Source organism: Myotis davidii, unplaced genomic scaffold (genome assembly GCF_000327345.1).
Source record: "Myotis davidii unplaced genomic scaffold, ASM32734v1 scaffold96, whole genome shotgun sequence".
In the NCBI taxonomy this organism is placed as follows: Eukaryota; Metazoa; Chordata; class Mammalia; order Chiroptera; family Vespertilionidae; genus Myotis; species Myotis davidii.
The window spans coordinates 2,493,828-2,521,196 of NW_006289416.1; the positions used below are offsets into that span (position 1 = coordinate 2,493,828).

Below are 27,369 nucleotides of genomic sequence, written 5' to 3' on the forward strand. Positions count from 1 at the left end.
GCTGCTGTAAAAAAGAAGGAACTCTTACCATTTGCAACAGCATGGATGGAACTGGAGAGCATTATGCTAAGTGAAATAAGCCAGTCAATGAAGGAAAAATACCACATGATCTCACTCATTCATGGATAATAAAGGCCATTATAAATTTATGAACAAAAACAGATACAGAGGCAGAGCTGCCTCGAACAGACTGTCAAACTACAGGAAGGCTGGGGAGGGTGGGGGGTAAGAGATCAACCGAAAGACTTGTATGCATGCATATAAGAATAACCAATGGACATTAGACACTGGGGGGTAGGGGAGGCCAGGGGATTGTCAAGGGCGGTGGGGGAAAAACAGACATACGTAATACTCTTTGTAATACTTTAAGCAATAAAAAAAAATGCAAGACCTGTTTTTGACTGGGTCTTGTTGATCCACTTAAGCTTATCACTGATTTGAAATACCTTTCAGAATCAAAATATGCCTACTCTCTACCCCAGATACCCTTGCAATGACTTTTATATCACTTTTCATTTATACAAGAAGAAATGGCCATAACAATATAGTATAAAAATTCCAAGTAAGATGGCTGAGAATTGCTTCCTTTTCCTTACTTTCAATATGAAATAATAACCAATAGGCCTCTGTGAAATTTACTTTAAGATATAACATTGTATATCCTCTTCTAGCCCCTCTCCCCAGCCACATAGGCATATTTCTTCACCATCTCTCCACTTAAATCAAAGCATCTACATTTTTTTCTTTAAGATATTCCCTCTTATTCTCTGAAATAATCATTTCTGGATTTACATGGGCTGATGTTGAAATGGCCCCTCCCTACTGAAGATACATTTCATCATGGAGTTCCTGGTCACTGAAGACTATTTCTGAATTTCCCTCTGAACATCTATATAAACCCTTTTCCCCCACTCTGCCAAAGTACCCAGCCATAACTTGGAATGTATATTTAAAGGAAAACTAAGCAATCACTGAAATACAGGTTTTTCAAATGTAATAGGCCCTTAAAACTGATTTTATAAACACATATATAAGATAATTTTCCCAAGGATCTCTTCGAATCAGTTTCTTGAAATGGCAACTGGACAAATGTTACACAATTTCCCCTCTGTCACATTCAGAGTCAGAGAAATAGTGTGATGTCCCCAAAGAAACATGCTGGCACTGGGTATGGGTAGCAGGGTGAATCGGGAAAGCATTTTCACTTTTAGGTTATGATGGAGAGTCAGTGTAGCCCCAAGAGTGGCCAAGGTCCCTAACCAAAGAAGCCAAGAACTGGGTCGGTGTGAAAAGTTAATCATGTATTTGTTCCTCCCAGGGGCCAGTCTCTTGGATCTAGGTTGAGGCCATGTTAGCATGGTGAGATGAAAAAACATGAGAGTCTCCTGACTTTCTGAGAATTCATTTCATTTGAGTTCTACAGACACACACGAAGACACCCCTCCTGACCTTCTAGAACTACTTTTCCTGGAGAAAGAGAACTCCAGATGATTATGAGACTGGTAACCTTTAAAAGCCTAAATTGTTTCCTTTAAAATTAGACATATATACTCTTCTAGATTTCTAAGGATTTATACTCCCCTTCTGGAAGCAATTTTATATGCAGTGCACAATCTGTTGTTATTTGGAGGTTGATGGTCTAGTACAAGAAATTTCCCAAACCTTCCATTCTCCTTCCTCTCTTAATTCTCTGCCTAATCACTGGTCATTTCACAGCTCATTCAATCAAGTGCCAGGTGGAGGACTCAAACAAGCAGATAGTTGATGAGGACTGAGGTCTTGGCAAAGTGTCCAGTGAAGTAAACACCAGTGCTGAGTTCCCAGGATGTGGGTTCAAGCTGTGCCACTTACAGAACTATAATAATCCTATATAATAAAAGGCTAATATGCAAATAGACCAAATGGTGGAACAACCAGTTGCTATGATGCGCACTGACTGCCAGGGGCAGATGCTCAAATGCAGGAGCTTCCCCCTGGTGGTCAGTGTGCTCCCACAGGGGGAGCACCACTCAGCCAGAAGCCGGGCTCACAGCTGGCAAGTGCATTGGGGAATGGACCTAAGCTGTCAGTTGGACATTTCCTGAGGTCTCCCAGACTGCGAGAGGGTACAGGCTGGGCTGAGGGATCTCTGACCACACGAATGCACAAATTTCATGCACCAGGCTTCTAGTAAAAGCATAATATGCTAATTAGACCAGATATCCTTCCAAACAACCTTCCGGATGAAGCTGGGGCTGCCAGAGAAGCCTGAATCCCAGGTGCCTGCTGGTGGCTGGAGGGAAGTCTGGGTCCCGAGTGCTGGGTGCCAGAGGGAAGCCAGTGTGGGTAGCTGGGGGAAGGAAGGCCTACTCTTGCACGAATATTGTGCATCGAGCCTCTAGTTCAATGGTTCTCAACCTGTGGGTCACGACCCCTTTGGCAGTCGAACAATTTTCACAGGGGTCGCCTAAGACCATCCTGCATGTCCGATATTTACATTACGATTCATAACAGTAGCAACATTACAGTTATGAAGTAGCAACGAAAATAATTTTATGATGTGGCCCAAAGACCGGCATGGGTAGGCAGGGTTGTGAGCCCAGCAGGGCGGTGGGCTTGTGGGCGGGGCTCACATGGGTTGGCAGGGCTGTGAGCACTGCAAGGATGTGGGTGGGTGGGGCTGCGTGATTTTGTGTGCTATTAGACTATAAATGCTGCAGGGTGTTACTGTTTGTGTGACTGTAATCAGGTGAGTTAGCTTTAATGCATGTTGATTTATTAATTTATTGGGAATGACAATAACATCTATCTTATTGTTATGAAACAATATATATATATATAGGGCTTCTAGGTCACATATAAAGCATTAAGGGTTGTAGTTATATATTATGGTAAGCATTGTAATCATAGTTTTATAAAACCAAATGTATCCCTTAACCTTCTGTCTTCAGTGCAATATAAATACTGTAAAATACTCTGTAAAATAATGCCTGCCTCACAGGATTTCTGTAAGAATTATCCTATTTGATAATATGGAAGTATATAAATGATGGGCAATAAAACAGTAGCCATCAAGTTCTAAAAAGCTTGAGTCAGAAAAGTAATAAGATATTACTTTGGAGAACCCCAACCTCATGGAGGAAGAGCAAGGAGTAATAAGACCCCAAAGGAGATGGCTAGGTAGACAAGCAAGGTGGCTTGCTACACTCCACAGTTGCCAAAAGTGGGCTCTGAGATGTAATAGACAGTTTCTGACTCACAGCATAGCAAATGGCGGACATCAAACAGGTGAGCTGGTTCCTGCCTCACACACCCACTGGGAACACGATGGGCCTAGATGTAAGCCACTCACACAAGGGGTTGTGCAATAGCTGAGGCACACAAGGTCTCGGGCTCAGAGCCTTTTGTAGCAAGCAGCAAACATGCCAGGCCTCCTGCTTCCCCTGAGAGCAAGCAGCATTCACACCACAGTGGCTGTGACCTGCTTAGTTCCTATGTGACCAGCTGCAGGGAGTGCTCAGTATCAGGGATGGATATGGCTTGAAGTTTGGCACACTCAGGAAGGACATGCAGGAGTGCTTGGGGCCTGTGGTGGACTGTCATTCCCCCAAAATTCAGAGTTTATAGGCCAGAGTTGTGTATTTACTATTTTAAATTCCACAGTTTTCTACGAGAGTTTCTTGTGATAATACTTCGTCAGCTAATGAATTGATTTTTCAAGTGTCTTATTTAAAGAAGTAGGGCCAAGTAGGAGACTGGGATGATTGGGCAATGGCTAAACTATCCCCTTTAATGATAAGCACCTCCTGCCAGCAGCAAGAAGGAGGCAACTGTTAGCAAGTCAGCCTCTCTAGCAAGACAAGTCCACCTCCTTTCCATTACATGCCCTTGACAGCTGAATTGAAAGCCTCTCCGGCATCACAGATAGAGACTCTCCTAAATGAGCAATAAAAAGGACATCACTGCCTTGGCCAGTTTTGCTCAATGATTAGAGCAATTCCCGGTCAAGGGCATGTACCTGGGTTGCAGGCCCAATCCTGGCCAGGGTCCAGCATGTGTAGGAGGCAACTGATCTATGTGGACACATTGATATTTCTCTCTCCCTCCCTCCCTTCCTCTCTCTCTAAAAGGCAATGGAAAAAATATGGATTAACCAAAAGGAAAGGAAATCACTAACATTTGCTGGTGATTAATTGCCTTGTCATTAGGAGGAGAGAAATGATGAGGCTTTTGTTGCCTGGCAGACTTGAACCATTGTCCAGGCCTTTAGTAAGGCTTAAACAGGAGATCTGAGCTTCTTGTATCCTAGCCCAGGCCAAGAGGAAAATCCTAGTGCTGAGAAATTTGAACAGTGTATGGATGCTACCATAGCCCAGAACCGTGGTCAGCAAACTACAGCTCGGGAGCCACATGCAGCTTTTTGGCCCCTTGAGTGTTGCTCTTCCTAAGCCTTAGGAGTACCCTAATTAAGTTAATAACAATGTACCTACCGATATAGTTTAAGTTTAAAAAATTTGGCTCTCAAAAGAAAGTTCAATCGTTGTGCTGTTGATATTTGGCTCTGTTGACTAATGAGTTTGCTGACCACTGCCTTAGAGCCCGGTGTCCTGCTGCCATGTCCCCAGCAGAGAGGAGGATGGGGGCTTGGAGGAGTTCTGTTCAAACTTGCATGCACATAAGGAACACCTGGGAATCCTGTGAAAATGCAGGTGCTGGTGCAGTACGCCTGACAGGGGGCCTGCGATGCCACATTTCTAGCAAGCTCCCAGGTGATGCTGCCAGTCCCAGGACCAAATTTTGAGTAGCTTGCTTTTAAAAATACCCTGAGAGCCTAAACTAATTGTTCTAAGTGGGATTCAGAAATAGAGGATGGGGTGAAAATAATAATAAAATTCCCAAAGTGTTTACTAGAAAAAAAAACAAACCTCATTTCTAAATATATTTAAAGACAATAGGCAGATACAGCTAGAAAAACATTAATTTATTAACTGGCCTTACCATGAGAGCCTAAAGTTGCTGTAAAATAGTAAGATATTGCAATATGTCCATAATTCTATCTCATTTCAAGTTTGTGCTTGTTTTTCCCTAATGAGCGCTTCATTCACCACTTTCAGTGGTCCTCAACCTTCCTAATGCCGCGACCCTTTAATACAGTTCCTCATGTTGTGGTGACCCCCAACCATAAAATTATTTTCGTTGCTACTTCATAACTGTAATTTTGCTACTGTTATGAATCGTAAGGTAAATATCTGATATGCAGGATGTATTTTCAGGGGTCGCGACCCACAGGTTGAGAACCGCTGGAAGCCTAGCCATGCTAACTCAGAAGGCGGAATGTTCTTTTAGCATTAGATATTTATCTTGTAAGCAGCAGGAGCCACCTGGAGTTTTTTTAAAGCGGGGAGAAGGGGCAGGCCAGTAGGAGACCTCAGTTCTAGCATCAGCCATGCCTCTCACTAGCTAGTTAGAGTGCAGCGCTCCTCTGGGCCTGTTACTCCCTCATCTGTGAAATGAGAGCCTGGGAAAAGATGGCCACATCTACCCAGGGCGCATCTTTAAGTCACCAATGGCAAACATTTAACATCTTGATTTGAGCAAACACCCCTGAATTTCCCAGAAGGCCCCTTTCTTGGAGATTTGTATCTTACATACCTAGTACAAGAGGTGCAGAATGCCCTGTGCAGCCAGCGCCTTCTGCTCATTCCTCGGCGTCGACCGCCCCCTGCAGGCGCTCTCTGGGACTGACTCACCCTGTGGTCAGGGCCCTGTCTTGGGAAACAGACACACCTTTCCTTCACTTAAACCACTGAGCATAGGGCAGAGCAGGACGGAGCATAAACAGCCTTTTCATTAGTGCAGAGGCGAAAGCTAGTTAACCCCTCGCACGATCGCGCTCCTCCTGTCTTTCACCAAAAGTGCCGGGGGCGCTATCAAAGCTTCGAAATGGCGTCCAGTTCTAAGTCTGCTTTTATTAGTGATGATGATATTGCTAAATATGTCAATGTAGTAAAGGTTTCCTTAAGTTTTTGAATATGTAACTTCATTTACTTGCGATTCATAATTGTTTTTTCCTAAACTGCTGTAAAATCAGCAAAAATGCCTTGGCAATTTTAGCATAGTTCCTAGGATATTGGTTGGCACTCAGAGGGTTAATAAAGACCCAGAGAAGAGGAAGGGCCTTCAGGGTGTAGATGAGGGAAGGAAATGAGATGAGTTTTAGTTCTCTGGACAGCAACATATGAAAGAGTAGCTTTGTTTATTTATTTTGTCTAGTTCCCTGGCTCCCTAGCTGGAGTTTTATACACATTCCTTATCAGATTCTTGGGATTTTTTTTGCCCCGCTGGTGTGGCTCATTGTTTGGGTGTCATCCTATGAATCAGGAGGTCATGGTTCGATTCTGGTCAGGGCACATGCCCACGTTGCAGGCTCCATCCCCATTGTGGGGCATGGAGGAGGCAGCCTATCAATGATTTTCTCTCATCATTGATGTTTCTATCTCTCTCTCTCCCTCTTTGAAACCAATAAAAATATATTAAACAAAAAAATGAATTAACTTTTTAAAATTTAAAATAAGAATCTTGGTATTTTCCACAGCAGAATATGTATAATGTATTATATTGCTACCATAATAGAGAACATTTTGATCAGAAAGCTTGTATCTCTTTTTATGTGTCAGTAAATGATTGTTCAATGCTTCTCTATGGATAAGTTAAGCCATCTTCATTGGGGTAAATATTATATTTCCATTCTTTCTCGCTCAAGGCATAAAAAATTACTATCATTTATCATGATGCAAAAGTAATTAAGTGGGCAGAAGTCATCTTTTCAATACCTGAGTACGATTTTGGAAAAGCTTTTGACTGCCAACAGTCCTAATTATTACTGTCTTTGTACCTAACTGATTTACTCAGAGAACATGTGGCCATTTGAATACTATTTGATTCTGGTGATAATGGATTGGTGCAGCATGTTTTCATTCTGCTCAACAATGCTTTAAAATATGTTTCTGCCTTATATGGTGGGCAATTATACTTTCTGTTCAGAATCTGTGAAGTTAATGATTCTTCACATTTACTGCAAAACCGTTTTATTCTTTCTATTTGGATGAATGAATAGTTATTTTCTCTATAAGTTTCAGAACTGTTGCATTTCTACAGCTAAAGCTGTGGTAAAACATAGCAAACGACTGTGCATTCGTGTGTATTTCATGGCACATTAAAATTGTATTTTAAATGCCTTTTTCTATGGTCACGTCTGGTCTTTCCATGCCTTCATTTAGGCACCAGGATAGCTATAGTGTAAGGAATTGTGGGAGCCAGTGATGTATTGGAAGGCAGGAGGCGATACTCAGTAGGGCAGTCTGGTCATTAGAAACCACCTGCATTTCCCAGCGAATCAGACGAGAATGCTGCAAATCAGAGAAGAACAAGAGGAAAGTCCCACCATCTCCCTTGGCTCATGCCTTCCTTCCTCTCCGCTGACTACAGCACTGACCCACCCATCGGGCTGGGACATGGAATACACAGGAGCCTCATGCACAGTGGTGCTCGAGCCCATACACATAGACCCTGACTCATCATAGCAGAAGTTCAAAGATTTGGAAATTAACTGCTTATTCTCAGGCATGAACTCAGGTCTAACATCCAGTTTGGGAGTAGGTCAGGGGCCATGTTATTAGTTTTTTTCTACAGGTGGTCACTGGCACCATGATTCGGCCTACAATTTTTCTGTTCTAGCATGGTGCAAAGCCTTATGTATTCAGTAGAAATCGTACTTTGAATTTTGAATTTTTATCTTTTCCTAGCTAGTGATATGCAGCATGATACTTTCAGGATGCTGGGCAGTGGCACTGAGTCACAGCTCATAGCAAGGCATGCAATCAATCACAAGAGTAAGCAACTGATAGCCTACAGTGTACATGTTGCCAGCATTATTTATAATAAGTTTATTGGGATGCAAACCCATAGTTAAGTCAAGGAGGATCTGTACATTCCAACCCATTCATTATCTGAGAGTGGAATTAATTTTAAATGTGTATAGGAAGTAAAACTGATCATCAAAGGGACTTGGACAGTTAAGAAAAGAGGAAGGATAAACACCTGGGTTTCTGGTTTGGTAATGGGTAAATTTCAGTGCCGTTCATCTCAATGTGGAATAAAAGGAAAGAAACAAATCGGAGGGAAAAGGTAATGTGTTCGTTTAGGGGGTCAGGATGGTTTTTTGATGCCTGTGGAAATTACAGATAGCAATGTACAGTAGTTAATTAGAAGTTTAGTTTTAAAGTTTCAGAGAAAGCTATGGGCTACAAATAGACTTGTGATTGTCAGTATAAACTTAGTAGCGGAAGCCATTGACCACCCCCCCCCAAATTTTATATATTTAAGGTGTATAATGACCAGGTTAATTAAAACATCCATCATCCCGCAGTTACCTTTTTGTGTATGGTGACCCCACTTAAGATCTATTTTCAAATGCCCTATGATCTCACTGATATGTGAAATCTAAAGAAACTAAATTTATAGATATAGGAAACAGAGGTGGGGCATGGAGGGTGAACAACCTTCCAGTTATAGAATAAATAACTCATGAGGAAGTAAGTATATCATGGGGGCTATAGTTAATAATATTGTATTTTATACTGAAAAGTTGCTAAGAGATTAAATCTTAAAAGTTCTCATAAGAAAAAAAATTCTAACTACGTGGTGATAGATGTTAATTAAACTTACTATGGTGAGCATTTCACAATATATACAAGTATTGAATCATTATGCTGTTCACCTTAAACTAATCTAATGTTATATGTCAATTATACCTCAACTTTAAAATTTGAAAAATTTCTTCTATATCTATAAAAGGCTAAGTGGACTCACACATGCGCAATACATATAAAGTCTCACTGGTGCCAATTGCACATGTGTGTTTCCACCTGTTGTTGTCAATCATGAATTTGGTTGACATTTCTATTATAGAGAAAGGGCGAATAGCAATATTAAAATATTTCTTCTAATTAATTTCCTTTCAATGTGCATGAATTTGTGCACCAGACCACTAGTTATTAATAAATTTCAAGTACACAACATATTGTTATTAACTATTACCACCACGCTCTCTATACAGTAGATCCCCAGAGCTTATTTATCTTATAAAGTTACATACATTTTTAGTAATAAAGTTAGTCATTCTCTCTTTTGGGACCTTGGTTTAAAATGTCATGGTCTGAGTATCACTGCATTTTCTCTTCTTTGCAATGGCAACCTTACTAATACCTTGATTGTATCTCTGCCTCTCAGCCACCTGAGGCATCTCATCTTTAGGTGTAGTTAAAGGACATGATAATGGCTGAAACCGGTTTGGCTCAGTGGATAGAGCGTCAGCCTGCGGACTGAAAGGTCCCAGGTTCGATTCCGGTCAAGGGCATGTACCTTGGTTGCGGGCACATCCCCAGTGAGGGGTGTGCAGGAGGCAGCTGATCGATGTTTCTCTCTCATCGATGTTTCTAACTCTCTATCTCTCTCCCTTTCTCTCTGTAAAAAATCAATAAAATATTTAAAAAAAAAAAAAAAGGACATGATAATGAATGGGATTCAACCAGTTCAAAATCTCAGCTCAGTTTTGATAAACCACAAGAGATGAACTTAGCATAAGTTATGTAGAGAGAAAAGTGGGAAAAGATGAATACCATTTGAATAGGCCAACATCAAAAAATAATCTAACATAGAGCTAATATTTCTGCATACACATGTTCCCTTTCCTTGTAGCAAGTCAGCTTTCTTTTGAGGTGGACATAAAGTAATCAATGCACTATTCGGGGTATTTTTAATGAGTGTTTCTGCATCAGGAGCACATGTACATACTGTCCCTCTCTATTGATAGCTGTGGGCTCTGCTCTCAAAATGTACAGATAAAAGAGTTCACTTCCTTATATTTAGTGTATTATTAATGTATATGTTGTTTTATCAGAATGACTCACCAAAATAGAACTATTCAAACCTTTCTGAATGATTTTTCACTTCAAAATTTGGGGATTATGCTATATTTCATTACAAGTGGACAGGGTGATTGTTGCAATGAGGCCTCATTTCCCCATCTCAGCCAGCAGTCATTCATTCTTCAAAACAGTAGAAATTCACTTCTTCTTTGGAATATATGCCATTTATTAAATAACCACCCCATTGCTGCCCAGATAACCATTTGGAATAGCCCATCATCATTAATGATGGCAATATCATTGCTCTGGGTCAAGTTGCAAAATAGGCAAAGAAACACACCTATCATCTACCTTTCAGGTTCTAAAGGGAAGTGAACTTGAGGTTATAATGCGTCTAGCTAGGGTTCTCTTTTCCTAGAAGAGATTGTAAAGGGAAAATGAATTCTTTACCTTATCGGTTTGCTGGTTGGGATTTTTGGTGTGGGCATTTATAATGGCCCACTATGAATGGCCGTAATAGTACATAACACATGGAAAATATTTGCTTGACCGGACAGAGGTCTTTTCATGTTTGGCAGCTATTTGAAGGGTCCAGAGGGGGCATTTCTAGAAAGTTTCCCTTTTGTGATAGTAAAATAAATAAGGGGTTCATTTTTATATTAAATTCTAGATCTGTTTTAATCTGGTCCCTCCCTCAGTATAATTGCAAAACGTAGCTGCTAACCAAATTCTCCGGGTTTAGTATTATTGAGTGTATCTTTTTCGGCTATTACATTTAAGTAATTCCATACAAGCTTCATGAATGGATGCAACCACCCCAAAACTTAGTGGCATAAAATAATATTGTGATCTTGGATTTTGCAAGTCAGTAACTCAGATGGGGCAACATGAGGATGGTTTGTCTCTGCCCGGTATGTCTGGGGCATCAGTTGGGAAAATTAATGGCTGAGGGAGCTGGAATCATCTAGAGGTATCTTCACTCACATTCTGGCTTCTGGGACTGGTGTTGGCTGGGACCTCAGTGAGCTGTTGGCCAGAGCCTCTGACAGTGGGGTGCCTATGGGCCACGGTGTGGTGGCAGCTTACCATGATGGGTATGAACATGCCTGAGACCCAGACCTGCAGCAACCACCTTGTAAGGAAGGGAGATCCCTGAAAACAAAGGTCAGAACACAAGATGGTGAAGCTGAGAGATGGAAAGAACCGGAACCACTGAATTAATCTCGAGTACTCTACCTCCAACTTCCTGTTCAGTGAAATAAAATTTTCTGCATGTTTTTTTAAAGAATGGGTTCAATACTATACAATGCTAAGAGGACATTTGAACTGTGAAGAATATCTTTACCATCTGAGAACATGGACATGGATGTGCATGGATTTAATGTGCAAATAGTATCTTACCTTTTATCAACATTTCCCTAATTATTAGTGAAACTGAACATCTTTTTATAACCTGGTGGCATATAAATGCATTTTCCTGTAAATTCATGTATCTATTTTCCTGTGATTACCTCTTTATAGCTTTTCCCCATTTTATTTGTTCATTTTTCAGTCTAATTTACATATTATGGATGTGAACCCTTTTTGTTACGCTGTGTAGTGTTGCAGATATGTTCCCTATTCAATGACTGTTTCATTCTTTTTATGGAGAAATAGTATTCCATTACATGGATATACCACATTTTACCTATCTATGTGTCTATTGATAGACATTTGGGTTATTTCCAAATTTAGGTTTTATGAATAATGCTGCTACGAACCTCATATAAACTTTTGGAGTTTGTTACATTCCAATAAAAAAATTCTGTGGGAATTTTTATTGCAATTGCATTAAATTAATAGATTAATTGGGGAAATTTTATTAAAATATTTCATATTTCCATCCAGGAAAATTGTTTTCCTTTATAGTTGCTTAGGCCTTATATATTGCCTGCCACGAAGTTTTACTGTTTTCTTCATAAAATTCTGGTGCATTTCTTTTTTATAATTTCTACTTATTTATAATGTTTTTTCATTTTGAATGGAACTTTTAAATTAAAATTTCTATTTTGTGAAAGCACTGAAAAGAAAGAGGCACCAAGGAAAAGCTTACAAATTACACAGGACAGAATTCTGGGGCGAGGTAGTCACAGCTGTCATCTCCCTCCCCAGATGCCGAGGCAAAGGTGAACAGCGAAATCGTTTCATAGTTTGAGAATTTAATTGCCCTCTGGAGTCACCAGACTATGATGATTTCCTGTGAAAGGTTTTCCTTCTGCGACACCATGCAGGAGTTGAGCAATCATGGGAGGGCATTTATATTATTTGCCCCAGCATTTAAGGTGCCATGTTAATGATAGCACTGCCACATCTTACTACTGTCTACATTTTAGAATGTGACTAAATGCATCCCTTTTATTGTTCTCTTCCAGGATCTCCAATGAACACTCCCCCAAACTCCAGATCCGGAGTCACAGTTACTTGAGGGCAGTAAGTGAAGTCTCCATCAACCGAAGCCTAGACAGCCTTGACCCTGCAGGCCTGCTCACGTCACCAAAGTTCCGCTCCAGGAATGAGAGCTACATGCGAGCCATGAGCACCATCAGCCAGGTGAGCACCTTGGCCGCAGGCCATTGACTGCACAAGGGTTACTGGACACTGAGAGTGACGAGGTGATGAGTCAGTCATTCCCCCAGGAGACCACTGCTGAATCAGGCAGGAGGCCTGGTCTGAATGCTGCTTGCGTTTGGCCCCTGATATCAACCATCTACCAGCAGGTGAGGGGTCTTCTGCAGATAAATAAAGCACAGCAGGGGAGTTCTTGGTAATTCATGAGCATCAGTAAATTTGTCAGCAAGAAGGCAATAGATGAGGCTTCAGTTGTAAGATGCTCAAAGGATAAAAGGACATGGTAGACATCACTGGCAAAACCAAGGCAGTGTCCAATCATAGAAGCACGAGTATTAAGCAGGTCATCAAGACAAGAAGTGAGATTCAATCGATTTACCTGCAGTGGGTCCTAGGTGAATAGTGTGGCTTGGTAATGAGACAGAAGTCCACTTCTAAGAACTGGTACACAGGACTGGAGATGAAGACTCAAAGTTTGCCCAGCCAGCATAGCTCAGTGGTTGAGAGTTGACCTTATAAACCAAGAGGTCATGGTTCCATTCCTGGTCAGGGTACATTCCCAGGTTGTGGGCTTGATCCCCAGTGTGGGACGTGTAAGAGGCAGCTGATCAATGATTCTCACTCATCATGGATGTTTCTATCTCTCTCTCCCTCTCCCTTCCTCTCTAAAATCAATAAAAATATATTTTTAAAAAAACACTCCATAAAGGCAACGTATTCAGCTAAAGCTTTTCTAGTCTCTCCCACTCAGGGTCTCAGAGGGCATGGGAGAGCGGTGTACCGCCTAAGCTTGGGGTGAAAAGAACCTGGGACTCTTGGGGCACCTAACCTTGCAGCTTTCAGGGGTCACCAGAAAAGCAGAAGGTGCCTCAGAAGCTTCCTCTGGAAGGACAAAAAGAAGGTTCTTTTAATGATGAGTAGGAACACTTCATTTAAAGTTATCCCACAATTTAAGAAATACACACTATGCTATTAATTCAGCTAATACTAGTATTTATTGAGCGGAACACTGAGCTGGATTATGCATGGTATTCAGTGATGAATACAACATAATCCTGCTGCCACCACCCCCAAAGCTTACAGTCTAATGGAGAACATACAAAAAACTTTAAAAAGTCCTGGCACAAACATTATTTTCTTGAACACTGCAAAAACACTCTGAGATAGGTAGGGCAGGAATTAACAATGAAGCCACCTTTACTAGGTCAGGCACTATGTCAATTGCTTTATATTTTTAAAATATTAGTCCTTATAAGCACCCTGTAAGATATGTAAGTAACCAGATGTTAAATGAGACTGTCTTTATGGTCATGAAATTGTCAATAAGATCCTGAAGCAAAGGAAAAAAAGATACTAAGTACCCAGATTCTAAAGAGAAAGCTTCTAGGCATTTTAACAAATAAAGTAGTATCTGATTCTTAACTTTGAAAAATGCTAGCCTGAAGCATGTACAAGGAATAGCAAATGCTCTGGTTTAGATGGAGCTTTGAATACTTGTAGAGGCAGCAGTGGAAACCTATTCCGAATTTTATTCTGGAGACATTTTTATACAAATGGTCTGGCTTAGCAGGCCCAATGGACTGACCTTTATTCATTAGGAATGGGATTGATTAAAGATTAATTAAAACTTCAGCTTTTACGCAAGCAAGAAATCTGATCAGAATTTTTTTTTTTAATTTTTTTTGTATATATTTTATTGAATTTTTACAGAGAGGAAGGGAGAGAGATAGAGAGTTAGAAACATCGATGAGAGAGAAACATCGATCAGCTGCCTCCTGCACATCTCCTACTGGGGATGTGCCTGCAACCCAGGTACATGCCCTTGACCGGAATCGAACCTGGGACCTTTCAGTCCGCAGGCCGACGCTCCATCCACTGAGCCAAACCGGTTTCGGCCTGATCAGAATTTTGACATAAGATAATTAATCTGACCAAAAAATGTGGAAATATTGGAGATGATGTGAGGCTAGGGGCAGAGAAGCTAGTTTGGAAGACAGACATTGTGATCATCAAGGTGAATTAATGCTACTAGTGGTGCTGTAGAGCTAGTGATGGTGATGATGATGGTGAAGATGGTGGGAATAGTGGTAATGGTGGCGGTAGTAGAGATGGTGGTGATGATAGTGATGCTGGTGGTAGTGGTGGTGATGGTGGTAATAGCGATGATGGTGGTATGGTAATAGTGTTGGAGAAGATGGTGCTGATAATGATAGTAGTGTAGTGATGGTGGTAATAGTGGTGGTAGTGATGGTGGTGATGGAGATTGTGTTTATGGTGGTGATGGCAGTGATGTTGGTATAGGGAAGTGATAGTATAATGTGGTGTTGGTATAGATTAGACAAATAATGCATTTGAACAAAAAATGATGATATTATAGGCTAAGCATGGAAGCATCTCTGATCTCTAAGGAAGATCCTTAAATAGAACCATAGCTCTCACTTCATCCCTACTCCCTGATCTACATGGATTCTTGAAGAGCAAAGAAAGACAGGGACCACATGAGGTTCTAAGAGCAGGGCAGGGTGGGGGATATGGAAAACTGGCATGTGAAATGTCAGCATTTCCTTACTTTAAAGAAATCTCTAAGAGCATGCATACCTATGTTTGCCAGCTGGTGCTGCCCAGTGATGCTCACAAACCCAACTCTCAGGGAAATAGTTGCTGCCTCATTTGGTGAAGTTGGACTTGTCTGTCCTTACGTTTTCACAATAAACAATATAATATAACATTTAAAACTTCTTTAAGCTTATCTTTATTCTGGACAGCCTCATGATCACATAGTCTTCTGAAATTGTAAAATCATCTATAAATACAATTGTTATGTGAGCAGAATACATCAGTGGGCTTAAAATTTTTTATTGGAAAAATATTTATACACAGTCAAAACAGGAGCACATGTCACTTCCCCCGTTGGGACAGTGTGTGTCACTTCCCCCATTGGGACAGTGTGCCCATGCACTGCCTGCTAGTGGTCCCTGAGCCAGAGACTGACCTTCTGTGAGACAATATTACTTCCTAGTGAGCGTTAATGAGATATCAACAAATTACCGAAGAAGCATGTTGACACTGCAGCAGGCAAAGCTCTGCAATTCAATGGTATCATCACTTCACCTTAAGTAAAATACAGGAAGAATAGCCATCCTAAATGGATTCCTAATGATACCTCATTTTTCTAGTTCTGTATTCAATTTTCAGGTAAGACAGCATCTTTAAGGATAATTTCAACTTTCAATTGCAGTTCCAATATTGCCATTATTCAGAGAATAGTTTCTTCTTCAAAGCAATACTACCATATATATATATATATACTCTAGACTTTTCAAAAAGTGGTAGACTTTTATAATGTTGAAGATATGCTTTCTTATAAATCATTAGTAGCAACCCTAACAGTATATAATTTAAGTGCATTATATCCTGTACCCTTTTAAAACTTGATACATATATTTTTCAAAGTCTCCTAGAAAGAGCAAAGTAAAATGTTGTAAGCTAAGAAATTGGCCTAGAATAACTAAATTTTATGTTTGACATTCCTACCCCACAGAAATAAAATAACCGTAAAAACAGATTGTGCTTGAATGTTAGATAATAATTGAACATCATTTTATATGGTTACTCCCTTTTTATGTTTTGCTATATATACATCTAATAAAAATGAGGGCTTTCAAAAGCCAGGCTTGCCCCAGCTGGTTTGACTCAATGGATAGAGCATCAGCCTGCGGACTGAAGGGTCCCAGGTTTGATTCCTATCAAGGACACATGCCCAGGTTGCAGCTCGATCCCCAGTAGGGGGTGTGTAAGAGGCAGCCAGTCAATGATTCTCTCTCATCATCATTGATGTTTCTATCTCTCCCCCTCTCCCTTCCTCTCTGAAATCCATAAAAATATATTTTAAAATAATAATAATAGTGGAGGTAGTAGTAGTTATGATGAAAATGAAAACAATGTTCGTGTACATTTAGTAACAATGTATTGTTTACCAGATGCAGTCTGGAAGCTTTGCATAGTATCTCATTAATTTCATATGAACTATAAGAAAGATCATTTTTTTATTTACAAAACTCAATCTCAGAGAGTTGGAATAATTTGTCTGATTCTTCTCACTATATCAAAAAATAGTATACACTACTTATGCAGTGCCTTTCATGTGTCTAGAAATATAGTATATATTTGTATATATTACTTTATTTTTATCCTTAAAGCATCAATATGGAGTAGGTATTATTTTAACCATTTTACAGATGAAGGAAGTGAGGCCATCTATAATTATTTGACCTATATTTATGTATAAATTTGATAAAGAATAATCTTTTTATATGAAAAAGTAGTGTCAAGCATTCAAAAATATAGTTATTAGTGATACTAAGACTAAAAGCAGGCTAAAGTGGGACAGAACATATAGGTTATGTGCTCTTATAATGTAAATATAGTATTCTAAAATGAGGAAAGAATGGAGAGAGCATATGTACCCTGCCCCCCACCCCCCCAAAAATAATTATTAACTGTTTTCAGTAATGATATGGTCAGTGGTAGTATTAATGTGTTATTATGAGGCTGTTGTGCATGTATTGTGGAATAAAGCAAGTGAATAATTGTAGGATATCCCAATCCTGTCATCTTTGTGTGCACGAGAAACAGAATTTAGTATGGAATAAAGAAATAATTATAATATAAAAGAGATGACATAAAAACCCTGCAGTCTGGGTTTGAAATGGAGGAATTCATAATCTAGTTCTGTCCACTGAGTTAGCCTAGGAACAATGACCAACAAGTAGCAATGACGACACAGCTTCCTAGTGAGCAGATTGTGTTCTTGGGTAACAGTTCCCGCTAATAGAAACGAGGGATTTGGGGGGAAATACTGACTCCAGGACTGGACAGGAAACGTATGAGAGGAGTTTAGAATACCTCGTCATAAGCGATAGCAAGGAAGCTACTTGAGACTACTAGCTTCAGGCCAAAAGGACTCAGGAGCCAACCAAAGAGGTGCCCACTGGCCAACGCTGAGACAAATTCCAATTCACTAAGAATGATAAGTGAATTCTATTTAAAACCATCAAATGTTTTTACACCTATGAGTTTATTTTGATATTTTTAAAAGTACAGTTCACTTTTGGTAGATAAGAGGGAACAAATGTATTACCCTGAAACTTAGTAAATAAAAGTGAAAATTCCTTTTTCCTGTAGTTCCCATATGAACTAAACCATTGGGTAACCAAGTTATATGAGAGGAAGCATTTCTCTATAAAACTATTCCTAAATAGTAAACGTTGTTGGAAATAAAATATCACCATTATGCAAACCCTCAATGAGTTAATGGATCTGGATGTTTGAGCACGAATAACTCCTAACAACATAAGAGATGATTCACACATGATGTGTCTCCTAATGAAAGAACACATGACTTCTAGTCTTGCCAAAGGGATTGAGCCTGAGTGTGATCAAAATTTCGGATCCAAAGAAAAAGAAAAGAAAAAAATCTGGATCCAGCTTATACTTTTCAGGAAATATAAAAGACAAAGAAAGATATATGCTAAATCCCACCGTGAATATGAAATCTGCAAATCCAAACTATGGTAATCTCTATAGGTCAAATGACCCAGATGTTTCAATGGATGAATATGATTTTAAAAATGGATGAAGGAGATCCAAAATATATTTTTTTTTAAAAAGCTAAAAATGGATGAAGGAAGACCTGAATGTTAAACATGAATTAAAAGATACATTAAATATTTAAAATGTGTACAACTAAACTACAGAATACAGGAATGCACAACTGGGTAAAAAAGAAAAGAAAAGAAATGCAAAGAAGTGATTGCAATAGAACTCAGAGTATGGGTTACTCTTGGAGGAAGGGTGGGGATTGTGGTTAGGATGGAGCTTATGGAGGGGCTGCTGAGTGCCTGGAAAAGTTCTGCTTCTTGCTCTGGGTAGTGCTTATACAGGTGTTTTCCTTATTATAATCTGTTGAGTCATACATGTTTTGTGTGTGGTTTTACTTTATGATTCAATGTTCATGAAAAATAGCCAGGAGGACACATATACCTGTAGAAAGCTAGTTATTCAAGTGTAATAGTTACCTTCACAGGGATGGATGTACTATTTCTTTGTGATGTTTGGCAAAATGGTGACTAAAAAGGAAAATGTAACAAGTGATGCATATACATGTTTACATAGATACATACACACATACATAGTAAAAGCTTATTTTGCTTTTACTTTGAAATCATTTAAAACTTACAAAAGAATTGCATGTAACTCTCTCTCCTTGACAATGAATTGCAAATATCATGTCCCTTTAAGTCTCCAGTACTTCCTAAAAAAAACACGGATATAGATCATCTAGATTTAATTTTCAATGTGGACATATATAATTAGCCTCAAAAGCATGCAGGGGTTATATAAAATTAGATGAAGTATGCTAAAATACTATTTTAAACTCTAAAGAATTTTTAAGAAATCCGTGTCTTTTCTACTTAGTATGCTTTAAAGAAATTGGTCACTTTCATCTGAAGTTTCAAGAATTAGGCATTATTGGAGGGCGTCTTCAGATAACATAAAATGAGGAAAGAGCCAAATATTGTAATAGTTTTCACTATGTATTCTAAGCTTAGTTGCAGTTTAACCTGTTACATTCTCAGTTACTCATGAATTTGATGTTAGGGAAATTAGACATGAAGTTTTGAAAGGAACCAGAAAATTGAAGAATGCTCCCACATCTCTGCAAAGTGGGAACTGGAGCTTATTATTTATTTCCGTATTTATTTTTTAGAGGGTGCTCAAGCCCAATGTAAGTCATACACAGAGGCATCTAAACAAATAAAAACTGATTCCTCAAAAAAGAGAAGGCCTCGTTTAGAAAATTTTTACAACGCATTTATAAATAGTGGACCATGGCTATCAGTTCTTTAAAAAGGAGAGCATAACCTTTAGACAGTACGTAGATAGTTTGAAAATCTTGATAATGCTTTTCCAGATTTTGACATATCAGCTTTGTTCTATTTTGGGGCAGAATATGAGTTTCTTGTTAGAAAATATAGGGCCTGTTTTTATACTTTACACTAAATTAAGCTTCAGTCTACACTGAAAGTATTTGATGAACTAATCACTTCCAAAAGCACAATAAATACTAGTTTCTAACATGTTTGTGCTGGAAATGCTTCTGTTGAAATACGTGAACTCTGACATGGACCGGTAAGACTGTTCCCTGGGTTTGCGTCTATAAATAAGGAGAATTAGCCCCTGGGCAGCACTGGGATAACTGTAATGTAGAGGAAATCCAGTACATCGGAGTTTTAGCCATCGGACGCTGCTTTCTGCTGGGGAGCTGCGGTTTGGAGGTGCTGCAAGGGAGAGATCACTTGCCCACTGGCGGGAGGAGGCACGGAGTGACAGCGCCCTGTCTGTGCCCGCAGGTGAGCGAGATGGAGGTGAACGGGCAGTTCGAGTCCGTGTGCGAGTCGGTGTTCAGCGAGCTGGAGTCCCAGGCGGTGGAAGCTCTGGACCTGCCCGTGCCCGGCTGCTTCCGCATGCGGAGCCACAGCTACGTGCGGGCCATCGAGAAGGGCTGCTCCCAGGACGACGAGTGCGTGTCCCTGAGGTCCTCCTCCCCGCCGCGCACCACCACCACCGTGAGGACCATTCAGAGCAGCACGGGTGAGTGAGCAGAGCGGCTGCCCCCGGGGCGCAGGCTGGCCTGGCGCCCGGTGTGCCACAGCCCCCGTGGACAACACATTGTGTCCTGGTGGTTATCACACAGTCACCCTAACAAAATATCTCCCACACCTACAAAGCCTCTGGCCACATTCACGCCCAACCATCTTTCTCCATCACCATCTCTGCTTTCAACAGAGAAAAAAAAATGCAACTAGGGGACCAGGAGGGACAGCACAGGGGACAGGTCTTCACCAGATCCCCACACAGCATCCTAGGCGCCAGCAAAGTCATCCCCAACAACGCTGCTCTCCATAACCAGCTCTGACTTCAAGGGATGTGACCCTGAAACAAAACACCCACCATGGTTGTTGAGCATCACGGAGTTGGCATGCTCTTTTAATTGCAAGGTACCCACAGAATGCCTACCCCCAAAGGCCTGAAATGAATGATCCAGTCATATTGATCGCACATTTTATGAGTTCCCTTTCATTGTAACAGAAGGCAGATTTATTTCATTATTTTGAAACCTCTGACTGTCATATGTACAGAGCACCTCCTTTCCCCTCTAAATTGAAGTTAGGGTTATGCCTTTAAACTGTAGATTTTTTTATCAGTAGGTTTTAGGCAGACAGGCACAGGAGAGCTTCACTGGTTCCCATGACACTGGGACCCACACAGGAATGCAACCATGAGTTATGTACAATGCATGTGTGTTTTTATATTTATAACACTTGTGCCCCTCCATCTTAACAAGTCTTAACTTTATGATTAAATTTAGCCTCCCTCCAGTACAGAGTAGTTCTACCAGATCATCAATCCTAGCATCAAGATAAATAATGATGACTAAATTAGAGGAAAGAGCTTATGCCATAATATTGTATTATTCCATTTCTGTTCTCGGTGTATCAAATGTCTGTAATTGAGAATAAGTCCTCAAACCTGAGTTAAAATCCTACTAACTAGAAATCTGAGGTTGAAGTAGGAATTTGGGGGAGAAAAAAATATTAGAGGCTAAACAACAGGAGCTCCTTCCTGACCAATGCAAAGAGGTGCCCCCAGACATGGCACTGGCCCCTCGGGGAGCTCAGCCGCTCCTCCCCCACGGGCCATCTCCAAGCAGAGAGTAGATGTGCGTTCTTGTTCACTCAGAAATTCTGTAAGAACAACCACAGATGAGGTTTATAAATTAAATAAGGCTGATTTATGCAATGGAAAACTATTTGTTTAATTATCATGGGCATATTTATGTGTGTGTTTACATTCGTGCAGTAAGTGCAGTTTAAAGGTCTGCCCTGTGCCTGTAGCACATCACTGTTTTTGGGTGTTTTCTCCTTTTCATCATCCCCACCCCACACATGACCCTTTTCCAGTGTCTGCTCCATTCCTCACCCTAACACTCTCATCGCCTGCCAGCTGCCCTTCTGTGCTGAAACCGTGCCTTCAATACACAAAATGCAGATACTTGCTCAGAAGAACAAAGGGAAGGAAAAGGGCCACTGGCTTACTCCTTCTGCCTCAGGGGGTGTTATCGATAAAGTGGCAGGGGACTCCAGATGGCTTACGTTTTGCTCACCACTCAGAGGATTTCTTTGAGAGACAACTTACTTATACTTCCTGCAACAGTTCTTGTCTCGTGGTCTTCACACCAAACACCTGACCTTTCTAAGACCTTCCAGCTACTCTGGAGGTTCCCGGAGTTCAACAACAGGGTTACCAGATAAAATCCAGGTTGCCAGTTAAACTTAAGTTTCAGATAAATAGTGAATAATTTTTGTGTGTGTGTATACCCCAAATATTGCAGGGAACATACTTCTACTACAAAACTGTGTGTAGTATTTGCTGGATCTGACAAGCCTGTCCAAGGAGGTGAGAGGTGGTCCATTCCTCACTCTGTTGTTATATTTAGAATCCAAATCAGATTGTTATATTTAGAATCCAACAATTGAAGGATTGGAGGGGTCCTCTGTGGGAGAACACCCCAAAGTAGGGAGAAGTAAGCAAAAACGCCGTGGAGGTTATTGCATCTGCTCTTCTCGGGCTCTGTGTGTCTCGTCCTACGCCCTGGGCCACAGCCTGCAGCTCTCCGGGTGGGAAGGTGGCAGGCGTGGCTGCAGCTGCAGGCAGGTAGGGCAGGAAGATGTGACTTGCCTTTAGAGTGGACAAGTATAAAATATCAGATTTTTGTACAGGGCTTCACCCTTACATCAAACTGAACATTAAGATGTATTATCTTTACAGTCATGGAAAAATTACCCATTAAAGGAGTTATAAACCATTACAATAGGTTCTAAGTATGCACCTCAGATATTTAGAAGTACAACCTTAAGAATTTTAATATCACTTTCACAGTTTCTCTATCCCATAGATTTGTTCTTTTTTAAGCCATTGTTTTATGATATAAGATTATGTATCCTTCATTCTACCCTCCCATTACTTCTACGTGCCTCTCTATCTATCTTTCTCTCTCCCCTCTCTCCCTCTCCTTCTCCTTCTCCTTCTCCCTCTCCCTCTCCTTCTCCTTCTCCTTCTCCCTCTCCCTCTCCTTCTCCTTCTTCTTCTTCTTCTTCTTCTTCTTCTTCTCTTTCTCTCTCCCCCCCTCTTTTCTCTGTCTCCTCTCCTCTGCTCTCCTCTTCTACTCTCTCTCTCTCTCATTTTCCTTTTCTCTGTCTCCTCTCCTCCGCTCTCCTCTTCTACTCTCTCTCTCTCTCATTTTCCCTTTCTCTCTCACATAAACACAGCATTATTATACTAATTTTCTTCTACTAGTTTCCTTCTTACATTGAATAAAATACAATTTCATGTAGAAAACAGAAAATCTACTTTCTCACAGGATGACGGGATGTACTAACTTTTGAAAGAACGCACTCCTCTGTGGAAATCAGGAAATCACTTTGCTCTAATTTTAACCATTTCCCCCATGTACACAGGTCAAATTTACATCCATGTTTTACGACATGATATAAATTTCCCTTCTGTTTCTCTTCCTTTACTCCTTATTCTTGGATACTCACAACACAGTCCCTTTTTCCTAAACTTCCCCTTGCCTGAAAAAAAGTCCTCATTTTGGCAAATTGCAGTTATTAGTTATAACTTTCCCGCACAACAACCCACATTCTGAGTCTTTGATTTTCGTGTCAATCCATTTTAATTGTCCATATTTTCAACAAAATATACTATTAAGGTTTTCTCTTCCAGCCTTGTTCATTCTTCATATTAGCAAAATGAAACCATCCACCAAAGTCCACCAAAAAGTGTCTGGTATCATTTGGGAAAGTCATGGTGATGGGCTGAGTTCTAAGAGGCCCTAAAGGATCCCTTAGCAACATGAGTGAGGATGGACAGCTTGGTCCCAGCAAACCACAGCAAATTGTGAACTGAGTTAGGATGACTTGTAATTATGTTTCCTTTGATTTATTGACTTTTGGACTTGTATAAATATGATAGAATCTTACTTTCTCTCAGCCTATATAATCTGCTTCAAGCAACCAGATATTTCTCCATCTAATAGATTGAACAAGTTTTTATATAAACCATTGCAACTAAGACTATTAGTTTAGGGTTAGAGCTACTGTAGGAAAGTAAAATGCAAAAATGGGCAATTACCCACATAACTATGGGAAAACAGACACCCTTACTCAGTTGTCGAAATATTTTAGTTAAAAGTAAGACTTGGCACCAGCATATACCCAAACCTTCACTTCAGGGTATTGGATTAAAACTACCTTGTGTGGAATATACAGCTATTCTTTAGAGTTGTTGTGATATTCTAATGAGATCATTAATAAGGAAGCACTATGTAAGTTATAAACTACAAGGCCTCTACCCTGTCTTTGATTTTAAATTTCTCAGCCAAGATTATTTATTAACTAGAGGCCCAGAACACAAAAATTTGTGCACTCGGCGGGAAGGGGAGGTCCCTCAGCCCAGCCCATGCCCTCTCGCAGTCTGGGACCCCTCAGGGGATGACCACCTGCTGGCTTAGGCCTGCTCCCTGGGGGATTGGGCCTAAGATGGCAATCAGACATCCCTCTGGCAGCCCGGCAGCCCTTGGGGGATGTCCACTTGCCAGCGGGGAGGAGGCCTAAACTGCAGTCGGACATCCTTAGCGCTGCGGAGGAGGCAGGAGAGGCTCCCACCACCACCGCTGTACTGCCAGCCATCAGCCTGGCTTGTGGCTGAGCAGAACTCCCATGTGAGCACGCACTGACCACCAGAGGGCAGCTCCTGCATTGAGCATCTGCCCCCTGGTGGTCAGTGTGTGTCATAGTGACCAGGGTGACTGAAGCTCCCAACCTCTCCTTTTTGTTTAATTCTGGGATTTATTTACCTTCTATGGCTGTCACTGGAACTGAGAGTCAGCTTTAGCTCTGAGGCTCGGCTCCAGCTCTGAGACCTAGGCTGCTGAAAGCAGGTATCTGGGTTTGTTTGGCTTCTATAATTGAAACATTGTTTCTTAGAATGCAGCTCAGAGGCCGGCAGCAGCAGGCAGGGAACCTTGGCTTCCTCCTTCACTGGAGCAAGCAAGCCTCCTGTTCATTTCAGCTGCCTGGCTGCCGGCCGCCATCTTGGTTGGCAATTAATTTGCATATCGCCCTGATTAGCCAATGGGAAGGGTAGCAAAGTTACGGTTAATTAGCATGTTTCTCTATTATTAGATAGGATACTGACAATAGCTAAAACCTGTGGTCACTTCCTACTTAAAAAGCATTATGCACGGGCTGCACAGATTCTCTCAGGTAATCCTAAGGAATATTCTATGACATGACCTATGTAGCTCCTGACTAGGGATGAAGTACAGGGAAAAAAAATAATTACAGCTTGGAGAGTTTATTATACAACTTGACCAAAGCACTACAGCTAGTAGTGGACAGAGCAGGCTTTTAAATTCTCGTTGCCTGTCAGTAAATGCTTAGTGAAGTATGGTATAATAATCTAATACAAAACCTGTCTGCTACATGAGAGGACTCTTTTCTTTGATACTTTCTTCCCACAAATATTCCTTTAACTCCTGCCATGTCTAAAACCTGTGTTTTCCATCAAAATTTCTGAAAATACCTCTTTTTAAAAGAAACCATTCTGTTCACATATTATTGACATGGCTTTTCATATTGGTTTGTCTAACTGTGGAGTATCTGCTTAAAGTGAAATTAAAGATGTAAAATATAGAGAAATTAAAATGCATGAAGAAAAGGCATATAAAAAGAAAATACGCTTTGGGCTTAAAGTTTCATATTACACTTTTTCATTTGGCATTATATTGGATTTAGAGATCAAATGTCTAATCCTTTGATCTAGCTGTAGTATTGTTAGACAGCACTGAATGGTGGGGGGGAATTTTTGCCAACTCTCTTATAAACTAAGCAGATGGTAAATTCTGTTTTGTGGCTGATAAAATGATCAGAGGTCTCTGCCTTAGACTAAGTAAAAAAAATACAATAATGTAATCCTGATCTGACTGATCTCTTGATTGAGTTGTAAAGCAAAGATGTGATCATTCATAATCCAGTTACAAAAGTCAAGGAGAAAACACAAATCAGACTCCTTTAATGTGAATATTTACTATATGGGAAACTTCTCAAAAAATAATGGCATGACAATATAGAACCTAAAAATTCAATTTTTTACCTTTATGATACCTCCAATGGGCATTGTTTTATTATTAAAGAAACTGCCACATTTAAAAGCCATCATAGGCCAGAGTTGTCTGATCCAATTCATATGGAACTTTAACAAATACAGCAAAGTAATAGTAATTAAAAACAATACATGGAATTAATGCTGACAGTTGGACAAGCCTACACTTTAGGGCAGTGGTTCTCAACCTTCCTAATGCCGTGACCCTTTAATACAGTTCCTCATGTTGTGGTGACCCCCAACCATAAAATTATTTTCATTGCTACTTCATAACTGTAATTTTGCTACTGTTATGAGTCGTAATGTAAATATCTGATGTGCAGGATGTATTTTCATTGTTACAAATTAAACATAATTAAAGCATAGTGATTAATCACAAAAACAATATGTAATTATATAGTCAATATGTGTTTTCTGATGGTCTTAGGTGACCCCTGTGAAAGGGTCATTTGACCCCCAAAGGGGTCTCGACCCACAGGTTGAGAACCACTGCTGTAGGGTAATAGTGTTACACCGCTCCAGGAGGGAAATCCAAGACCCTGGGCTTTGTATTTCTCTCAATATATTCCTCTTGCCGTTGACTTTCTGTGAAGTGTTCAGGGCAACCCTTTCTTGCTGCCAAGTGTTCTTACTTAAAAACAGAGAAGACCAAAATGAGTAGTACCATGATTTTACCACACTGGCAAATAAGAAACAGTCTTCCATTTATTGTAATGATGAATCAATGATCATGTAACCATTGACACTCTGAAAGCTTTCTTTGCCATCTGTTGGTGTCTGATTGACAAGCTAATTCCACCAACATACAAGATAATTGGTAGAAAAGGGTAAAAAAGTAAGAAAAATTACCAGTTTAAATTATTTCTAAAAATATGACAAACTGTCAAAACTTAATCAGTTTTTAATCCCTAAAATTTGTTATGATTTTATGGTTTCAAAGGGATACATAATGTTATTAAAATTAACTTTGCTGCCCTAGTTGGTTTGGCTCAGTGGATAGAGCATCGGCCTGCAGACTGAAGGGTCCCAGGTTAGATTCCAGTCAAGGGCATATGCCCGGGTTGTGGGCTCGATCCCCAGTAGGGGGCGTGCAGGAGACAGCCAATCAATGATTCTCTCTCATCACTGATGTTTCTATCTCTCTCTCCCTCTCCCTTCTTCTCTGAAATCAATAAAAATATTTTTTAAATAATTTTGCTTAACCAGTTTCATACCTTAAAAGTATATTTCTGACCAAGACAACTCATCCTGAATTTCTGGGTAGGATTGCCATCCAGTCTCTCTTAAAGCCCAACCTTGAATTTCTTTTCCATCTGATATTCTTATTTCATTATATATTTTCTCCCACAATTCAAGATTTAAATTTAAGAAAACCAGTCCACACCATCCACTACCTAGCTTCTGAAAAGCCTTTCTGTCTTCCAAAATGTTGACATTGGCCAGAAAATCATAATGAGACATTGTTTCCTTTTGTCATTTTCAAAAAACTTCTTTCCATCATCTTTTAACTTTTTATCTATATAATAAAAGCCTAATTGACCCTTATGGCAGAAGGACCAGAATGACC

General features: G+C 40.2%; 1 protein-coding gene across 3 annotated transcripts in view; it reads left to right on the top strand.

The window, feature by feature from the left end:
* DLGAP1 (discs large homolog associated protein 1) overlaps positions 1–27,369 on the top strand; it is a 521,097-nt gene that overhangs the window by 375,980 nt on the left and 117,748 nt on the right. For all 3 annotated transcript variants that reach the window (XM_015562696.1, XM_006761853.2, XM_006761854.2), the window contains 2 exons: positions 12,320–12,497; positions 19,928–20,168. In XM_015562696.1, coding sequence (XP_015418182.1) covers positions 12,320–12,497; positions 19,928–20,168 — 419 coding nt within the window. The remainder of the gene's footprint in view (positions 1–12,319; positions 12,498–19,927; positions 20,169–27,369) is intronic.